Source organism: Arvicanthis niloticus, chromosome 24 (genome assembly GCF_011762505.2).
Source record: "Arvicanthis niloticus isolate mArvNil1 chromosome 24, mArvNil1.pat.X, whole genome shotgun sequence".
In the NCBI taxonomy this organism is placed as follows: domain Eukaryota; kingdom Metazoa; phylum Chordata; class Mammalia; order Rodentia; family Muridae; genus Arvicanthis; species Arvicanthis niloticus.
In genome coordinates this window covers 30,190,837-30,210,623 of record NC_133432.1, presented here as the reverse complement: position 1 = coordinate 30,210,623, position 19,787 = coordinate 30,190,837, and the positions used below count along the sequence as shown (strand labels likewise).

Below are 19,787 nucleotides of genomic sequence, written 5' to 3'. Positions count from 1 at the left end.
CTACACACACACACACACACACACACACACACACACACACACACACACGCTTGGTCTCTATAGGATACTGGCTTGGAATTCTGAGATACGTATTTGGAAATGTATACATCTTTAAGCAGAGTTCCATTGAAAATCTCATTTTTAATGGAAAATACTAAGTCAGGGCCTCTTGAGCTGCAGAAGCCCTGCTTACGGAGTTGGCTTTTCTCATTTGAGCAGCATTGGAAAGAACCCATTGGTCCTTCAGTGTCTTTTGTCCAGCTTACCAAGTCAGGATGACGTTAACATTAAAACAACGCCTGTAACACCATAGTGAAAGAAACAAATCATGAGAAGACACAGCTTCCTTTTGAACTAAATAAATAAAACAGAAACTCAAGCCTTGAAATAGCCAAGGCGTGCCACTTAAAAATAGCCGCTCCCTTAGAAATTCCTCACTCTCGCAAACCCATGCTCAGGTTCCACGGTGCTGGAGCACTGAGAGGGCCTTTGGTGTCTTCTGGGTTCCTGGGGAGTCCCCTGGGGTGCTCTGATGTCATGCACAGGTGCAGGATTGGCAGCTGAAATTCTGGGGAGCATCTTACTCTGAGCCCAGCCTTCCCTTTAGCATACCAGGCAGTCACATCTTGTGTCTAGTCTACCACTCTGCTAAGAGGCACAGCAGGACTGAGGCAGAGGGGATGCCTGCCTTCTGACCTCCATAGGTTCTAGTATGGATAAGGGTTGAGAAAGACCTTGAAGACTCTGTCAATACAGTGAGTGCTAAGTGCCTCGTTTGGTAGGGTTTCCTCTGTACTCTCCCATAATAGAGTCTTAGGAGCCCTCTTCAGAGCTAGCCTGCCTCTGGGCTTGGCTTCTTGACGGAGGACAGAACCTGAGGGATACAGCATGAACATTTGCAGGTGAAGGCAGGCTAGTGGCTGAGTCTGGGCCAGGGTTCTTGTCCTTGTACCAGCCTGCTCATGTCCTTTCCAGTCTGCTTCCCCTCTTGTGGGTTTGATGTCTGTGTGGGTTTGGCAATGTTTTGTGCCTGTGTCTACAGTTGTTTATAATGGTGGTGTGTCTGAGGAACCTACACTGGCCAGTGTATCATGGCAGGAAGGGCACGGGCTACAGAGTTCACACCCCACATAGGACTCAAGGCTAAAGAGACTTGAGAGGAAGTTCAGTGTGACAGGCCCACACTAGTTCCTTATACAGACAGTGTTGGGTGTCATAGGGGAACAGATACAGTAATGTAAAGCCATCATAAACACTCGCGCGTGCGCGCGCGCGCACACACACACACACACACACACCACCTAAATTTCTCTCTTGGTCTTCCTGCCCTCTTCCACAATACAGACCAATCTCAACACCTCATGGGTCTACGGTTACCTCTTGCCTGACAGTCAGAGCCCTCAGGGGACATGACCCCAGAGTCTGAGCATGGCCGGTGTGCAGCGTCACTTCCCACTTACGGGTGGTCATCTGGAGCATGGGTATGACATGAGACAGCCCTGCAAAGGCCTTTGACAGGCTATCCAGCCTTCTGGCATTGTAATTGTTTACAAATGTGTTGGGTACATTTATAGCCATTCTGGGACACATGTGGCCCATGTATGCAGATTGGACACACAGATGTTAGCCTTTCTGCTTTCTTGGGAGTCAGGCAGGTGGCTTCCTTTTATCAGTGAGGCCACCCTACCTCTTAGACAGCAACCTGTTAGGAACCCAGAGTGGCAGCCATTTATTTGAGTCGATCGTCAGTACATTGGCTCTCTGTTCCTCCTTGGATCCCACCTGGGGAGATGGTCGGACAATCAGAAGCATTTGTAGGATTGCTCGTGTGATTGGCTTTGGCCCTGGAGTGACAAGCCATGTGTGCTGGGAAAACACAGCACAAAGCTTGGAGAGATTTGCCCATATGTTCCATTCTACAACATTTATGCATTTTGTGTATATGTATATATGTTTGTGTGTTTGTGTGCATGTGTGTATAGAGGCCAGAGGCCTATGCCCAGGGTCTCCCTCAGCCACTGGCCAGCTTATTTTTTTTGAGGTAGGATTCCTCAGTGAACCAAGAGTTTGCTGATTCAGCTAGACTGACCAGTCAGTGAGTTCCAGGGATCCTCCTGCCTCCATTCCCCCCACTGGGGCTATAGGCGTGTGATACTGCACACAGCTCCCCTCACTGGGGCTATAGGCATGTGATACTGCACACAGCTCCCCACACTGGGGCTATAGGCATGTGATGCTGCACACAGTTCCCCACACTGGGGCTATAGGCTTATGGCGCTGCACACAGCTCCCCACACTGGGGCTATAGGCGTGTGATACTGCACACAGCTCCCCACACTGGGGCTATAGGCGTGTGATATTGCACACAGCTCCCCACACTGGGGCTATAGGCGTGTGGTGCTGCACACAGCTCCCCACACTGGGGCTATAGGTGTGTGGTGCTACACACAGCTCCCCTCACTGGGGCTATAGGCGTGTGATACTGCACACAGCTCCCCACACTGGGGCTATAGGCATGTGATACTGCACACAGCTCCCCGCACTGGGGCTATAGGCCTGTGGTGCTGCACACAGCTCCCCTCACTGGGGCTATAGGCGTGTGGTGCCGCACACAGCTCCCCACACTGGGGCTATAGGCGTGTGGTGCTGCACACAGCTCCTTATGTGAATGCTGGGGACCTGAACTCAGGTTCTCGTGCATCTTTACCAGCATCTCCCCAGACCCAATTCGTGCGTTTTTCTCTAGTTTTCCAGAGTGCATCTGAGTGCTGTGGTCCTGGTCCTGTGAGGTTCAGGAGGCTTTTTACAGACAGACATCCCAAAGGTATACTACAGGTGCCGTCCTGGTCTTCCTGGGTCTGTTTCCAGAAAAAGCCAGTTCAGTAGCCCTATCTTTCAGTGTGGGAAGGAATTTACAGCTCCAGGAGAGTGTCGTATCCCTGCCCTGCAGCTGCTACCTGCCCCCTCCCCCTCTAGGCCTCAGCTCACACAGCCAGTGCCCAGAGGGAACAGTTTCAGTAGCTTCAGTGTTGACAGCTGGGCCTCGTTCACGGTTGCTGGGAGCATTCTGGTTGCTTCCTTTGATTCCTGGAGAGTGTTGGCAACCAAAAGTGAGTGTGTCCAGCTCAGAGTGCATATGGGAAAGGAGGAGTCCCCCAGTACTATTCAGAGAGGCTGCTGATACGGGCAAGTGGTGATGGAGTGGGGCTCTGGAAGGAGTGGCAGAGATGGGTCCTTACTCACAGGTCACAAGCCTCTTCTTAGGCAGGAAAGCCTTGGGATCCACAGGGCTCTCCCCTGCCCTTGGTGATCAGTTCCAAGTTTCCTTTTCAACATTGAGATTTCCTGCGCCCTTGCCCTGGGTCAGAGCACTCAGAACTGCGTTGGGAGGTGTCCCCTTTGCTCTCTTTTGTTCTACATCTTCCCCTTGGTTCCTTAGGTAGAAAGATCCTTTCTTGCTTATAGGAATTATCAGGAAGTTATGACGTAATGGGTACAGAGTCAGGTCAAGAGACAGAGAAACAGAATCCTGTGGGTATAATTTTGACTCAGCATCTTTCCCACAGGGCCCTGGTGCAGCCTGTAGCCTTTTGCTGCTCCAGCACCAAAGCCCCTCCCCTAATCACTGGAGCCCCTCCCCTAATCAGATTTCAGTGGTTTTAATTGTTTGCCCTCTTCAACTCCATTTTTGTTTTGTTTTTTTTTTAAGATTTATTTATTTTCTGTATATGAGTACATTGTTGCTATATTCAGCCACACCAGAAGAGGGCAGCAGATCTCATTACAGGTGGTTGTGAGCCACCGTGTGGTTGCTGGGAATTGACCTCTGGAACAGCAGTCAGTGCTCTTAACCGCTGAGCCATCTCACGAGCCCATTTTTGTTGTTCTCATTGTTGTCATTTGTTTTGTATTAAGACAGGCTCTTCATCTGTAGCCCAGGCTGGCCTAGGACTCTCGATCCTTTTGACTGAGCCTATTAAGTTCTGGGATCACAGACATGTGCCACCACACCCAGCTTATTGCCTTTGTAAAGCACAGAAGTCCAGGTCTGAAGAGGGAGCAGTCAGTAAAGTACTTGCAAGGAAAACCTGAGTTTAATCCCCAGAACCCATGCACAAAAACCGAGGTGTAGCGCAGAGAGGGCTTAGCAGGCAAAAATTTTTGCCACCAATCCTGATGACCTGCACTAAATCCCTGAACCCTTGTGGTAGAAAGAGAGAACCAGTTTCTGCAAGTTGTCCTCAGACCTTCACATGTATATTGTGTGTGCATGTGTAAAATAAATGTGTAAGTAAGTAGCTATGAATATGGGTGTTTTTGCTTGCATGCATAGCTGTATATGACATGTGTGCAGTGCCTTAAGAGACCAGAAGAGGGCATTGGCTCCCCTAAGACTGGCCTCATGACCCTAGACAGGGTTTCTCTGTATGGTCTTGGTTCCCCTGGTACTTGCTCCATAGACTAGACTGGCCTCTGCCTCCTGAGTGCTGGGATCAGAAGCATGTGCTACCACTGCCCAGCTCCCCTGGAACTTTTTAAAGTCTGGTGTAGTGGCTTACAATCTAGCCCAGTGCTGAGGAGGCACAGACAGTGGATCCCTTGGGCTCACTGGCCAACCAGCCTAGCTTAATAGTTAAATTCCAGGGGCAAAAAGGACAGTGGGCTGGAGAGATGGCTCAGAGTTTAAGAGCTGCTCTTTCAGGGAACTTGGGTTCAATTCACAGCCAATTCATGGCCACGCACAACTATCTGCGATTCTGGAGAGCCAGTGCCCTCTTCTGGCCTCCTCAGGCACCGCATACATGTGATGCACAGCCACACATGCAGGCAAAACATCCATATATGGACAACAAATATAAACAAACCTAAAATAATAGTGGGCACTTCCTAAGAAATGACACTGAGATTGTCTTCTGGTCTACAAAGTACACCCCGAAAAACCAGGATGCTACCATTTGAGAGGCACCAATGCACTTTTTTTGTGGTCGTGTTTTTAAATATGCTCCGTGCCTGGAACGCTGAGAAGCTCTGTGAGGTGAGAGCAGCAGCTTGTCCCGTTTGCCACTCCTGCGTGGGACCCACTGCTCCCAGTAGCTCAAGCACATGGTCTTTTGCCACCTCTTTTCTGATGAGTCATGTGCTGTGGGCATTCATTGTGGCGGGTATTTATAAATTAACTTAGTGGCCTTCACGTCGGCCATGAGTGTAAACCTGAGGGGACTGTCTGTGAACCACTAACAATGGAGCCATGTGTAGGAGATGACCCACTGTGCAGAATCTGGTCCTGACAAGATGATGCCCTTAGCAGCTTCCTGCCTGAGACATCCTCTGGTCCAAAGCACAGTAAGGAGCTCTATCTGAGCAGGGCAGGTTGTGGGCAGTAGAGGGGACAGAGACTGGATTTCTGGAAGGGTGGGTGAGTCAGGATTGTTGGGATATGGTACTTGGAGAAGAGGCTACCACACGGAGAGAGCACCCCAGAACGTGCATGGTTCGTTGAATAAGTGTAGTGAGGGTCTACAAGGCTGGCCCAAGGCAGCTGATGGCTGGGTGGGATCATGGGAGGAGCTGATGGGATTATGGCAGGGCTGGGCTGGAGGTGAGAGATCCCCTGTTGATAGAGAAAGCCTGAAAGGGGCCAGGGAGGGCCATGTGATCATTTCTACGGGGCCTCCCCTCTTAAAGATCCCTAACACTACCCCTCTGGTGATCAGGCTTCCAACATGGGGCATAAGTGGAGCTCTCAGCAGCTACTGGACACCATTGTCACTAGGTAGAGGCCAGCTGTTTCTGTGACCTTCCACTTATGGCTGATAGTCTCAACATGCCAGGGACTATGACAGATTTTTAAAAGATTTATCTGTATTCTTGTAAACTGTGTGTCTGAGAGAGGGCAGTGGTATATGCATGTGAGTGCAGGTATCTGTGGGAGAAAGCTTCAAATCACCTGGAATTGAAGTTGCAGGTGGTTGTTAGCCACCGAATGTAGGTGCTAGTTACTTGACACAGGGCCTCTGCAAGAACACCACGTACTATGGTTGTCCCAAGTAGAAGGAAGGTTGACTCTGATGAGTCTGAGGTGTGCTCAGATGCTTACGGTGTCACCACTACACACCACTGCTGAGCCATCTCTCTAGCCGGGGTGATGGCAGATTTTTAAAAGACAAACCTGAAGGAGGTTTCTGGCAGAATTCCATTGCCCAAATTCTCTGGCAGTTGAAAGCTAGCTGGCCACAACTGCACAGCACCAGAATGTAACAGAGCTGAAGAGTGAGTGAGCAGCCAGGTGTGGCGATGTGGGCCTGGAGCCCCAGCATCAGGACGAGGCAGGAAGGCCAAGCGTCCAGACCATCCAAGGCTGCAGTAAGAGCCGTGTTTATTTCCACAATGCCTTCCTTTTCTGTGTCATCAGACTGGACTGCTGCATGGAGGGTGGCAACCATTGTAGTCAGGACACCCTCCAGCAGACCCATGGTCTTTGGCCAGCCTCTGTACCCATGTCACTGTGTCCCTCAAGGTGTGACTGATGGTGTGGGAAAAGAAGCTGTCTTGTCTTACATAGGTTGAGATGAATACAGGCAAGCTAACCGTCCAAAACATATGAACCCTGCTCAAGCTCCCTGGGAAGGCAGTCTTTCCTGAACACTAGCAAGGGGTGTGGCCTGTGCCAGCAGGCAGGCCCTGTCTAGCCCCCTACTCTGTTCAAGGACATGCTGCTGTCCAGCCTCCGCCTGCATCTCTGTGTGAAGCGCTCAAGGAGGCCAAACAACCTGAGCCTGCATGGTGTGTGGAGGAAGAGGATGGCCACCACGTTGATACAGCTCTCTCCAGACAGGGCAAGCTCTGCAAGGTTCATGAGTAGCTCATCTCTGGGGGAGCCCACATCCTTCCACAGCTTCAGCTGGGCCCGATGCAGGAGGACCGCATTGAAGAAGAGTCTACAGGCAAGCATGTTGAGAGCCACGGCCAGTACCACCCAGCGTCCAGAGGCTGTGTCCATTTGAGCAGGAGCCACTCGCCAGACTGGCTGTGTAGCATACAGGAGGAAGAGAACCATCTGGAAGCTCAGGGCAAGTGCAAAGCCCAGGCTGAACTTGACAATCTCGTATTCAGGCCATGCAGTCAGCGGATCTGTCTGGCATAAGGTGGTTGTGTACAACTCCCCAAATGTGCCTAGCAGGGACACCACAATGAGGGAGCTACAGACAGCACAGCCTCCGATGGCAGCTAGGCTTGCCACAGGCCTGGCCAAGAGCTGACAGCAGGGAGATCCCGGCAGAAAGGATAGAAGAAGCATGGCTCCCTGCAGATACTGGGCCATGAAGTAACAGGCATTGGAGAAGAATGAGAGTGTTCCGCAGCCCAGGTTTGTCGTGGGCAGGTAGTCGGGTCGGCCAGCAGCATTGAGGGACAGTAGAGTCACCAAGATGCTAGTGGCTGTGAGGCCCGCAAGGAGCCTGTCCAGCATCCCCAGCCTAGCACGGTCCCGGATGAACACGCTGAGATTGAAGAGCCCTGTCACTAGGCTCAGTGGGACACACAGCACCACATACACATGCGTGCACCTGGAGATGATGTTCTGTGCTGCGATGACGTCCTCCACAGCCGGGGACACATGGCTCGGGTAGCGGACCCAGGACATGTTGTGACGGTCCATCTTCAGGAGAACTCTCAGACCTGCAACAGAAACAGAAGCTGTGTGGCCACGTGGCTGGCCCAGGGAGAGGCTCCTGTGCTATATAAGGGACAGGGTTTCTCAAGGATGCCTAGGGCCAGCCTCTGTGTGAATGGAGGAAGGATGTCTGGGCATAGTCTTGGTATCAAGAGTAAGGGTTCAGGTTCTGACGTCTCCAACAGGCCTGGGCCTAAAATGGTTCAGGATGAGGTGAAAGAAGGCCCAGGCACCGTCACGACCCATAAGAACCCCACTGCTGCTCAGCAGCTGACGGTGGCCTTTGAGCATGATTCTTGGCAGTGGCCTGTCTCCCATGAAGGGCTCAGCTGGCAGTTTTCCAGGAACAGGGTTGTAGGGTCCCTAGCACTGAGTCACCAGAACTTGCTGCCATTGCTGGGGACAGGCAGGCCTTTGCATTTGGAATTCTGGGATATTGTAGAAGATTCTGGCCAGTTTTGACCTCTATAGGGACCTTGTTCTAGAAACCGGGGTGGCGTATTTTGGAAGCTGAGATGTTGTGGGAGCTCCCTGGGGTGGCCAAACCTCCCGCCCTATTGGCCAGAAATGACATAGTAGCAGTAAATTCCTGGGAAGGGCTTTAAATAAAAATACTGACAGCCCCAGTGCTCTGCCAGGCCATCTTTGGTAAATGAAATAATCTTGTTTCCATACAAATGGCCCCTTCCTCCCTTTAAAATTTAACTAAATAGTAGTGGAGACCAGGAAATAGTGTTGCTGTTTATTCAAAGGAAATTGAGGGCGATAGAAGTGGAGCCATAATTTTAATGGGGTTCCTGAAGGCTGACCTAGCTCCAAAGCCAGCCTTCTGTTTGCTCCGAAGAGAGTCCACATGTCTGCATGAGGGGTGGGGGTGGGGGTAAGGGCGGGGGTGCGGGGTGCATATGTTGGCCTGGGCTGGCTGGTACATACAATGGGACTACTGTGTGGCATGTACCCGCTCTGTGCTCAGACTGAGGTTCTATGTGGTGGTTTGAATGAGGTGTCCCCCATGGGGTCAGGCATCTGAATACTGGCTTCCTAGTTGGTGCTGCTGTTTGTAGATATTTAGCAGTTGTGGCACTGCTGGTGGAAGTGTGCCACTGAGGGCTCACTTTGAGGGTATAGAGCCTCCCTCACTGCCTCTCCGTTTCATGCTTGTGGTTCAAGGTGCCTGCTGCTCGACGCCATGCCTCCCCACTCTGATTGTATAAAGAATCTGTTTCTCTATAGTAACAAAAACCAAAGGCCACAACGGCTGTCACATGTAGAAAACATGGAGGGAGAGCCTGCTTCACTTGCAGACAGGTTCCTGACTGGGTAGAGAGATGAGACAGGAGAGGGGGGATGGGCAGGGAAGAGCTCCATGGCAGAGGAGGGTGGATAAGGGTAAGGGTCTTCTCCCAGCATGACTTGGTAGCAGGCAAGCACAGAGCTGGGAATGCTCCATGCTGTATCCATGTGTGGGTGTGCATGCATGTGCCTGAGAAGGCAGAGGGGGTGGGGGTGTTGAGTCCCTGGAACTGGGCTTATTCAGGCCCTCTGCAAAAGCAACAAGCAGTCCTAACCATTTCCTTAGTTTTAAAATCAAATTCTTTGCTTTTATAATTTTTTATCATTTAATTTTGAATTATTGTTACTTTTATCTTATGTGTGTTTTACCTGCCTGGGTGCCTGTATACTGTATGAGTGGTTGGTGCCCATTGATGTCAGAAGAGGGTGTCAGATCCCCAGGGACTTAAGTTACAAACGGTTTTGAGCCACCAAGTGGGTGCTGGGAATTGAACCAAGGTCCTCTAGAAGAGTGGCCAGTGCTCTTAAACCACTGAATCATCTCTCCAGCCCCTATAAAAAATTTTTAAAACTAAGTTTTAGCATTTTACAATGCATACTATTCTAGATTCAGAAGTCTAGGCTAGCTCCTATCTGTTCACAGGCCTCTTGAGTTCTAGTCATCAGTTCATGCACTGTACCTTGCTATCCTGTTCACCCTGTCAATCTTCAGACCCAGAGGACAGTCCTCTCTGGGTGTCCCAAGTAGCAGAAAGGTTGACTCTGTTGAGTTTGAAGTGTGCTCAGATGTTTGCGGTGCCACTGCTACCGCCACCAGCCAGCCAGCCCTTGCTTCTCCCCATGGGCCTGTAGGCTCCTCATCCTATCTGTCTCTTTCAGTCTGAAAAGACACACTGCTGGCTGTGATGGCTTCCAGCTGTCAGTGCTTAAGGAGCCAGCAGCGTGGAAATGAAGAGTCATGGCCGGCCCGGGAGGAAGCAATTTCAAGTGTATCTTGTCAGGTGGAATGGGAAGTCATCTTGTGATCTCTGACCACCGTCAGGAAGCAGAGCTGCTGAGCAGACATCTGATATGTCTCTGCAGCCACTGCGTGCCTCGTGTGTGCACTGTCTGCAGCCACTGCGTGTCTCGTGTGTGCACTGTCTGCAGCCACTGCGTGCCTCGTGTGTGCACTGTCTGCAGCCACTGCGTGCCTCGTGTGTGCACTGTCTGCAGCCACTGCGTGCCTCGTGTGTGCACTGTCTGCAGCCACTGCGTGCCTCGTGTGTGCACTGTCTGCAGCCACTGCGTGTCTCGTGTGTGCACTGTCTGCAGCCACTGCGTGTCTCGTGTGTGCACTGTCTGCAGCCACTGTGTGCCTCGTGTGTGCACTGTCTGCAGCCACTGCGTGTCTCGTGTGTGCACTGTCTGCAGCCACTGCGTGCCTCGTGTGTGCACTGTCTGCAGCCACTGTGTGTCTCGTGTGTGCACTGTCTGCAGCCACTGTGTGCCTCGTGTGTGCGCTGTCTGCAGCCACTGCGTGTCTCGTGTGTGCACTGTCTGCAGCCACTGCGTGTCTCGTGTATGTGCTGTGCTGCTGAGGATTGTCTGTGGACATTGATCACCAAGCGCTCTCTGACTCGTGGCTATAAGCTCTGCCTCTGGTGGACTAGGATAGTGCTTGAGCTTGTTCCTCTCCACAGACTGTGTGCTTTTGTCCACAGGGAAGAAGGCTGCAGGCTACCAGCCAGGGTGGAGGGGCCTTGCTCAGGTCCCAAGTGTTCTAGCCAGGGCATCTCCTAGCACCATCTGGGCCCACACAGGGCCTTCATCACCTCAGTTCTCAGATCTCAGTATTCTGACTGTGTCCTGGTCCTGGTGACCCTTCCCAGTTGGTAATGTGAGAAGCAAAAGTTGGCTCCTGAGAGGCGGACACTGGTGCTGCCCAGCCATGCTTAGGGGCTCTGCTCCCTGTACCCAGCCTGCCTAAGTCGACGGTTTCACAAAAGTGCCATCCTGTGCTTTTGTCCCATAAGAGTAGGTAGAGACCCATGTAGACTAGATGAGGTTGTCTCCCTCGTGACCCCTGGAGCTCTCCAGTCCTGTCCTACAGAGGCCAGCTAGGGAAGGAGCAGCCAAGAGCTTTCTGTGACATCATGTCTACTACCATCTGCTGTCCTGTCTCTGTCGAGGTTTGGAGGCCCAGCCACTCTTGGGAACCCAGGGTCACGTGCTTTCAGTCCCAGCAAGCACCTCGGGGCCACCTGGCCCCTCTACCAACATCTTCTACCTGACAAAACCACTGAAGCCCTCTACTGCCAAACCTTCCACAATCTGCTCTTCTCCCGGCACCCTGTGTCCTGGGTTTCTCTGTAGCCTGGACACTTCCTCGACTCCCCTTCCTCCACGGTTCACCCCAAGCAGGATGGAGAGAGGGGAGGGAGGCAGCGGGCTGCATAGGGAAGCCAGCCTGAGCTTGGCTCCCAGTGTTCTCCCACTGGGTAATGCTATGCCCTGGCCCTCTGGAGTGTGCCTGCCTGACAGTGCACTTGCATTGCAGTTCCTGTGCACAGTAGAACGGCCCGAGTCCGTTTGCCTGGGTCAGCCTGGGAGTTAGTACCACTGAGACCTGAGCCTAGAGAACTGGCTGAGAACTCAAAGCTCTTCCCCAAGTCCATTTTAAAGAATCTGTATCTGTAGAAAGGACACATATTCTTCTTGACAGGCACTCCCTTGACTCTGTTCACAGCCCTGACCCGGCTCCCTCACTGACCGACCGCCTTTGACACCCAGCCCCGGCAACCGTTTATCTGCTTATCTGCTGCACCTTTACATGTCCACATTAGCACCTGGTAGGTCTCTGTGCAGAACCCTCAGGTCTTGCTTTCTTGTGCCCAGGAGGTGCGTCCTTGTTCCTCCTTCCCCACTAGTGCTTTCTTCTTGTCACTAAGAAGAGCACAGAGTCAGACAGCGGCTCCTACACAGCTACTCTCTGCTTTCAGTGCAAAACACTTTCTTTTGGGGGGGGGGTCACATATCTGAGAGTGGCATGGCTAGCTCCAGGGTCACATGAGGTCACCAGTTTTCTAGGGTGGCTGGAGCATCCTTTTCTATCATAACCCAACCCAGCTTCTTAAAAAACCTAGAACACCACAGAAGAGAGACAGACACTCCATGGACGCATTGCAGGCTGAGAACCTGGGGCCTCCTGACCCTACAGAAGGGCCGCCAGGGTCGGCTCCATGTCCCTGGGGAGCTCCCCAGGCTAGCGGCTGAGAATGTTGTGTTCCTACAGAGGCTCTTGGCCACCACTCTGTAAATAGCCCTTCAGAATGGTTCCTGGAAGTGAGCCCCTCACCCAGCACTGCTTAGGTGGGGAGAGGAGGGTGAGCATAGCCCAGGGCATTTTTTAAAGGCCACAGGAGAGCCAAGCCTTCCCACACGGGCACAACACTCCTAGAGAGCCTCTTGAGCCACACTTATTTTACAGCTCTTTCCAGCAAGGGCTCAAAGATTGTTTTAAAACAATGCAGAAATGACTGCATGAAATGCAGAGATAAATGTGTGAGATGCTATTGTGTGGTCCACAGGTGGCATGAGTGGCCTTACATGTATGTGGTACAGCAGGCACAGTGGCCTCTGCATACTAGGAGGATTTCCTGGCTCCCCACCACCTCCACAGCTGCCTCAGTCTCAGACTGAGTCTTGAGGGACCACAGGTTTGCTGTGATGCTCCATGGCCTGCCAGCCCAGGACATGGGAAGCCTGCAGACATGGCATATGAGATATCAGAAGTGGACAGTGGATTGAGGAACTGAGTTCAGAGCTGATACACAGAAAACCAGAGTTGCCCTGAGAGATGGTTCCTGTGTCTGACCTGCTGTACTCCACCCTGCAGGCCTCATACTGCTCCATCCTCCCAGCTGTCTGCTCCTTTTGGCAGGACTCGGCCGTTCTAGTGCCTCTGGCCTCGCCTCTGTAAATGTTTCCATTCCAATCTCCTGTCCTGTAGACTGGGACAGACCCACTGTGAGTCATCCTGTCTTTTTCACATACATGACCTGATGTCCTGCTCCAGCCCCTGCCGACCCTGCACAGAGGTATAACCTTGGAGGGGAGCTTGAACTGATATTACGGTAGTATGCAGGGCCAACAAGGGGCCGCCAACCTCTGACCCCCAGCCCAAGGACTGTCACAGTGGGCAGCAGGGGCCTGCCTGACTGTCCTTGTTTGTCCTTTTGGTCCCAAGGCTGTCTGTTTCTATGTTTTTTAGGAACTGAGAAAAATTACTTTCATTAAGATAAGGATAAAAGCAGTCTCTTGTTTGTGTTTCGCAAAATTTCCAGATAAGATACATGTGCCTTTTGTCTCATGTAGATGTGTGTTCATGTGTATACACAACAGGCACATGAACACGCAAACATGTATGCACATGTATGTATAACCAGGCAAACACCAACACACAAGTGTGCATGTGCACATACATAGGTATACACAGAATCAAAACATGCACATACCAGGCACACCCTGCCATGCAGATGTGTGCACACCAGACACATGGACAGGCAGACATACATTCACATGTATGTATACATAGGCGCACACGTAGACACATCTTTACAAACAGGTACACCTATGGGCACACATGACGTAAACTGTATACCCATGTACATGTACAGACACTGGTCTCTAGGAACTTCAGCATGCCTCCGGTCCCCATGTGCTGTGGGCCAGGCTGGCACTCTAGTCCGGTGACCAGTGGCCTAGCCTGGTCTCACACAGGCTTCCTGCTTCCTGCTTCCTGCAGAGTGGCTGCTCTATGTTAGGCCCGTGGGTAAGAAGCAGAAGTAGACCAAGGCACTAGGCCTCCTGGCCTCCCCCTCGGCCTTCTTTCCTGGAAACTTAGCACACTTCCTTCCTTGGCAGCATGTTAAGTGGGGGGACTCTGTGATGTTTAAGGCCTGAGTGTTCCCAGCGTTATTCATGAGCACTGAAGATGAGAGTGGAGGGATGAACCCACAGAGGGTGGGACCCAGACCACATTTGCCACCCTTCTGGCTTATGCATGGCTGTGTGTGGCACCTTTCCCACAAGGCTGGGCTTGGGGCGTGCTGAGGAACAAGCTCACCCTGAGGTCAGGGCTGGCGGTACTGACCCTGAGCACTGGAGCTGACCGTTCCTGTCACCAGGTGCCATATGCCACCTGAGGCCCTCAGCTGTCCTGAGATCCAGTAGCAGGGCTGGACTGAGTGACCCAAGAGTCCCTCTAAAGCAGGGCTCACATGAGACAGACCAGCGGAAGTGCTGAGCCACCTGGGGGGAAGGCGGAGCTGAAGTCTCCAGGAGAGGAGTTTTGCCATTTTTTGCCTTTCCATAGTCTTGACTCTTTCTGTAGTCTTGATTCACTCACTGTGGTTCTATGAGGATGTGCACAGCCTTCACATAGTTTGTGTGTGTGTGTGTGTGTGTGTGTGTGTGTGTGTGTGTGTGTGTGTGTGATGATCTTTTTCTGCTCTCAATCTGCAATATCTGGTACCCCAGCCGCGGTAGCAACAGGGGATAGCAAAGCAGTCTGGCCGCGGTGGCAAAGGCTTTTGGCAGTAAATCCTGATGGGTTCTCTCTACAGACTGCCCTCCCCGTCACCTCCCTGCTGGTCCTTCCTCCAGCTACAGAGCTTCCTGGCCCTTTTGGCTGCTGCTTGATGGCATCCTGCCTGAGCTGGGTATGGGCAGGAGGAAGGACTCTGGCCAGCCAGAGCCAAACAGGTGGGCTCCAGAAGGGGGGATGGGAGAGCAGTGGAGTGCTTGACCAAAGCAACTTCCCGGAAGGGCCAAAGGTTTCGAATCTTGACTTCCTGTCTCAGCTTCCTGTCTCATCCCTCTTTCAGAAAAAGATGTCTGTCTCCAGTGGCCCAGTGAGCCATCAACACTACAGCGGTGTTCACGTGTGTCTGCTGGGAGGTTATGAGGCCTGTTTCCCCTTCAGGGTTCTGGTTCGGGCCTTCTAAGCGCCACTGGGATCTTCAGGAGGTCTTAGCAAGAGAGCTGAATGAATGCGCTTGGCAAGGCCTCCAAGGCTCGCCTCGCTGTGGCCACAGGGACTCATGTCGAGAGCCTCACATCTGAGCATAAAGTGTTGAGCCCGATTGCCTCAGTTTCCAAAGGCTTTCTCCATCCCCTGCCCACTAACACCGTCCAGGCCCCCGCCTCACCCTGCTGAATCAAGCCAAGAGTTCTCTGTTTCCAGGTCTCATGCCCCATCCAAACACATTCCAGATGTGCCCAGTACAGAGCATTCTCTGTGTGCTGCCACACCAGCCTCTCTTCGTCCCCTCTCCCATCCCCAGAGCTGAAATCCGCCTATATCAGTTAATCTGACAGCCATGCCGACATTAGCTGTACTGTATGACCACTCCTGGACCCTTCAAGAAGAGGCTGCATCACCATACCAAAGGCTAGATTTTTTTTTTTTTTTTTAATGTAATGGAATTGACCTGTACCATAAAGAAATTGGTTTGCACAAACTTCCCACAGCTTTAAATAGCCCCTGGGTACATTCCCTGGTCAGTCACAAGCAGGAGGACAAGCTAGGTGAGCAGGGCCGCTACCTCCCCAGGACATAAAAACAGTGCTCACCTGTGCCAGGCCCTGGGGTCCACACAAAGCTCTGTCAGCACTGGGGGGCTGCCTTGAGGCTGGGGCATGCTCTCTGTTCATCCAGTCTTTCCTCCATTGCTCCACACTTTCCAGAGACAGGCTGGCACAGACGCCCACAGTTTCTAAGGAAAAACAGGATTTGGCCTGGAGTCGTCCAAACCACACACTGTGTTTAAGCGGCTATGGTTGGACCATGTGACCTAGAAGAATTCAAACGGGCCTATGTCTGAGGTGGAAGAGTGACGTGTGTGAGTCTGAGGGTTTCCAGAGCTTTCTTGCAGAAGTGTGCTGGCCACTCGCAGAAGGTCCCTCCCAGAAGGCAAAGACATTTGTAACCTAAAATAGGAGCTGAAGCCCCACCCAGCAGGAAAAAGTCCTCCCAAGGAGTGCAAACCAGTGCCTGGAACCTTGCCACATGGATGAGGGTCTCTGACACAGGGTGACTTAGGACTGGTGACTCCAGTCTGGATACAGGTGATAGCTGGCACCCCTTACTACCCTGCACACCAATGGCTGGAGCTGCATCTTGGGGTTTCATGAAATGGGGCTGTGTCTGGACATGGTGCCAGGAGGCACATCTGCTTATGTCGTCTCCACCAGGCCTTGCCCAGGACGCCATGACGCTGCTGAGAGTCCTGAGTAGGGCACAAGCTCTGAAGAGAGAGCCCCAGGCAGGTGAAGGTAAATGGTCTTGAAAACACTTTAAAATCTCAAAATGCAGTGGGCTTTACCTGCACTCCCATCCCCACGTATGCCTGCTTTTGCAGTGTTGCAGGCTGTTCACGTGGCATCAGCCCTAAGCTGCCCTGTGGTACTGGTTTCTGGCGGTTTCTTCAGCCTCCTGGGTGCTGTAGGAAAGCCATCCCAGTGGTGTGCCTGGGGCCTCTGGGTAGTTCCTGTGTGGCCCACTGCTGTCTGACTTGAGGGGTAGGGGTGGGGTGGGGCTATAAAGCCATGAACTGGGGACCTGGACTCCTGGGTGCATTTTCAGCCCTGATGCTAGTTGCTTCCCCAGAGAGGAAGAATCTAATGGAGAATCTGAGGAGGCGCTCATGGCTCAGGCCTTATCCCAGTGGCTCCCTCCTCTAGGACAGTCGCTGCCCCTCCCTTTCCTCCTCCTCACCTGGCATGCGATGAATGCAGCTGTCAACTCACATCTCTATGCCAGCTTCCTGTGTGTCCCCTTCCTAGCTGTGAGTTCAGCATGGTAGCATTCAGCTCTTGGACTCTAAGGCCAGTGGGGCCTCAGAGGGCCACTCTTCTGCTTTGTCTTGGGGCCACCTCTGGTACTTCCGTATTTGACTACAATTCTCAGTGTGGCCACTGGTTGTGACCTTCCTAATGGCCTTTGACAGTTCTGCAAAACCCTATTGTATCACTCATGAGAATAGTCCCTGAGTAACCTCTGGCCCATCTCAGTACCCCTTTCGTGTCAGGTCTCCATGACAGGATGTGGCCTGTGGGCTCACCAGCCAGCCTCCTCTGCCTCATTTGGGCTCTGTCCCACAGTGTGAGGAGTGCCTGGGCCTTCTCTTGGGGACTGTACAGGCAGGCACAGATGCAGGATGGGGACCCTGGGGCTGACAACCCTCTCCGTTTCAAATTCCGTTTGTCTGCTGGTAAGGGAAATACAGACTTCTCTGAGGCCCGCCACTGTGCCCTCTGTGTGTCATACACCCTATCCCCTGGTGAAAGGACAACCCCATGTTATCAGTCTTCTTCTGGAGTGATCTTCTGCTTGTCACAGAGAAGTGCCTAGCAGCAGCTCTGGGCCCAAAAGGAGAAGCCCCTGGGGACAGGCATGGGAGGCTGTGCATTTCAGCTTGAGCTGAAATGAGGTAGTGGCCAGCCTGCCCCAGCCTCAACAGCTCAGGCACTAGAACCCCAAGGGGCCTGCAGAGCTGGCTGCAGTCAGTGCACAGGTGTATACCCCAAGCCTCTATACCTTGGTGTGGCCCTCCATGTCCTCAGGTACTGATGCTTCTGACCCATGCTCATCCTTAGGCTGAGCGCAGTGTGTGGGACAGCCCTGGCTCGCGTGTGTGCCTAGACAGAACTGCTGTGGTTCCTCTCTCTGCATTCACTGTTGTGTGGTCTTTGGAGTTAGATACTCCATCTCCAGGCCTTAGTGTCCTTCTGGGAAATGAGCAGTGATAGCCCCCGAGCTCAGGTTGGCTTGTGGGTGAACTGGTAGCCCCAGAAATATGACAAAGGAGTCAGTGCTGGGTAAACTCTGGTTCTCATGGATGTTGCAGGGCCCCAGCCATGAACCACCTCCCAGGCAGACTTCCATTCTAATTCAGGGACCACTTCTTGATGTCACAGGCCTTCTTCAGTTTATGACCCCTGCCTAAACTTGTGATTGCCTGGACGTGTGCCGTCAGCCCCAAAGTGCTGGTCTGAACCTTTGCTCTGACCTGGTAATAGAATTCAGGGAGCTGTCTCTGGATTGCGTGCACATGCTGCTGCAAGCATTCAGAAGGATGTGGCTCCTGGATTGCGTGCACATGCTGCCGTGGGAATTCAGAATTGAGGAAGATATGGCCCAGGGCTGCTTGTTCATGCTGCTGCAAGCATTCGGCTCCTGGACTGCATGCACATGCTGCTGTGGGAATTTAGAATTCAGAATGTGCTGCCATGGGATTACAGCAAGATGTGGCCTCAGACTGTGTGCTCGTGCTGCTGTGCTCAGGACCTGCACAGTCTATAGTCCTGCCCCACCAGGAGCCCCCAACACCAAGAGCAGAGTCTGTGGTGGGTGGGAAGAAGGGGAGGCACACAAGTTTTGCATAGGGAGGGAAGGGACAGAGGGTAGGCGTGGCTTCCTTCCCCCTCTGCCCCCTACCATAGTGCGGTTCTCCACCAGCTGGGAGGCTTTGGCTGACTCCATCATGGCCTTCCCTTCCCTGTTTGTCATTTCTCCATCTGAGCCTATGATGTACCCATCATAGGTAGCTGCCTTCCTCCCTGTCCCCTCTTAAGGATGCACCTTGTTTTGTTTAGTTGGTTGGGTTTTTGTTTGAGACAGGGTCTCAGTAGTAGCCCTGCCTAACCTGGAACTTACCAGGTAGACCAGGCTGGCCTCAAACTCAGAGTGAGTTTGTCTCTGCTTCCTTAGTGCTAGAATCAAGGTGTTGTGCCACCACACCTAGCAAGGATACACTTGATGTCACCTGTGCTGTGATCACCTGGCCACAGGCCACAGATGGTCTGGGCAGTAAGGTGTCCCTAGGCTTCTCTGTCTACACAGCTGCACTGGGAGCTGGGGGGAGGGAAGGCTCACAGGATGGCCCTCCTTTCCACAAAGATCCATAGCTGGCCATTCACACAGCCAGGTGGGGGGAGCGACCAGAAGAGCTCACCCATGCATCTGTCCAGCAGACACCATTCAGTACGAAGACCACGCAAGTTCTGACACAGCAATATAGGTGGCCCTCAAGACACCACAGTGGGAGAAGCTGGACACAAAATGCCACGCATCTCATGATTCCACTTGAAAAGAGACAAAGCCCAGGGACAGAAAGCAGACAGGGCTTCTCGGTGTTGTTTCATAGTGCATCAGCATTGAAGACTTCTCTGACCCTCTCACCTCCAGCACAGCTTTACGTTTTAAGCCCGGCTTATTTGTGGGGTGTGTTTATAATTCCTCTGTTTTAAGCATATAGTTTGGTTAGGTGGGACACATGTAGAAGGCTAGGCTCAGGTAGCTCACCAACCCTTCTGAGCCCCGAGCCTGCTGCAGTGGGTATACAGAGACGGGCAGGGATACCATGTGTCCGAGCTGCTTTGTGGCCATCTCCAGAACACAGCCGGCACTTTTCCCTGAAAGTCTGCAGAGTGATGGTGGCCAACACATGTCTCTTAGGAAGACATTGTGTTGTGTCCCCAATACAACACCAACTGATCGCCTGGCTAACTGTAAGTGACAGCTGCAGGCCCTTCCTTGAGGGTGGCATCTGGTTCTCTAGAACTTTCAACTCCCAATCCTCCTGCCTCTACTTGGGTTAGAGGTGTGCATCACCACACCTGGTTTATGCCCTCCAGGGTTAGGATCCCTGGCTTAATGCACGACCGGCAGGCCCTCTGCCAACCGAGCCGTATCCCAGCAACTGTTTTTGTTTATTTGATTTTGAATTTTTTGTTTTGCTTTTGTTTTTTGGAAGAGGGTTTCTGTGTAGCCCTGGCT

The 19,787-nt window shown here is 52.4% G+C and overlaps 2 protein-coding genes across 2 annotated transcripts in view; one reads left to right on the top strand and one right to left on the bottom strand.

Annotated features, from left to right (window-relative positions):
- The window catches only part of Chlsn (cholesin), a 106,043-nt gene that overhangs the window by 36,308 nt on the left and 49,948 nt on the right, over positions 1-19,787 (top strand). The gene's annotated exons all lie outside the window — the stretch shown is intronic.
- On the bottom strand, positions 1,715-15,975 carry LOC143438022 (uncharacterized). Its single transcript, XM_076923474.1, has 3 exons — positions 15,592-15,975; positions 12,065-12,073; positions 1,715-7,677 (listed from the first exon to the last, which is right to left on the bottom strand). Exons 1-3 carry the CDS (start codon positions 15,659-15,661, stop codon positions 6,686-6,688), a joined length of 1,071 nt encoding a protein of 356 aa, XP_076779589.1. The 5' UTR covers positions 15,662-15,975; the 3' UTR covers positions 1,715-6,685.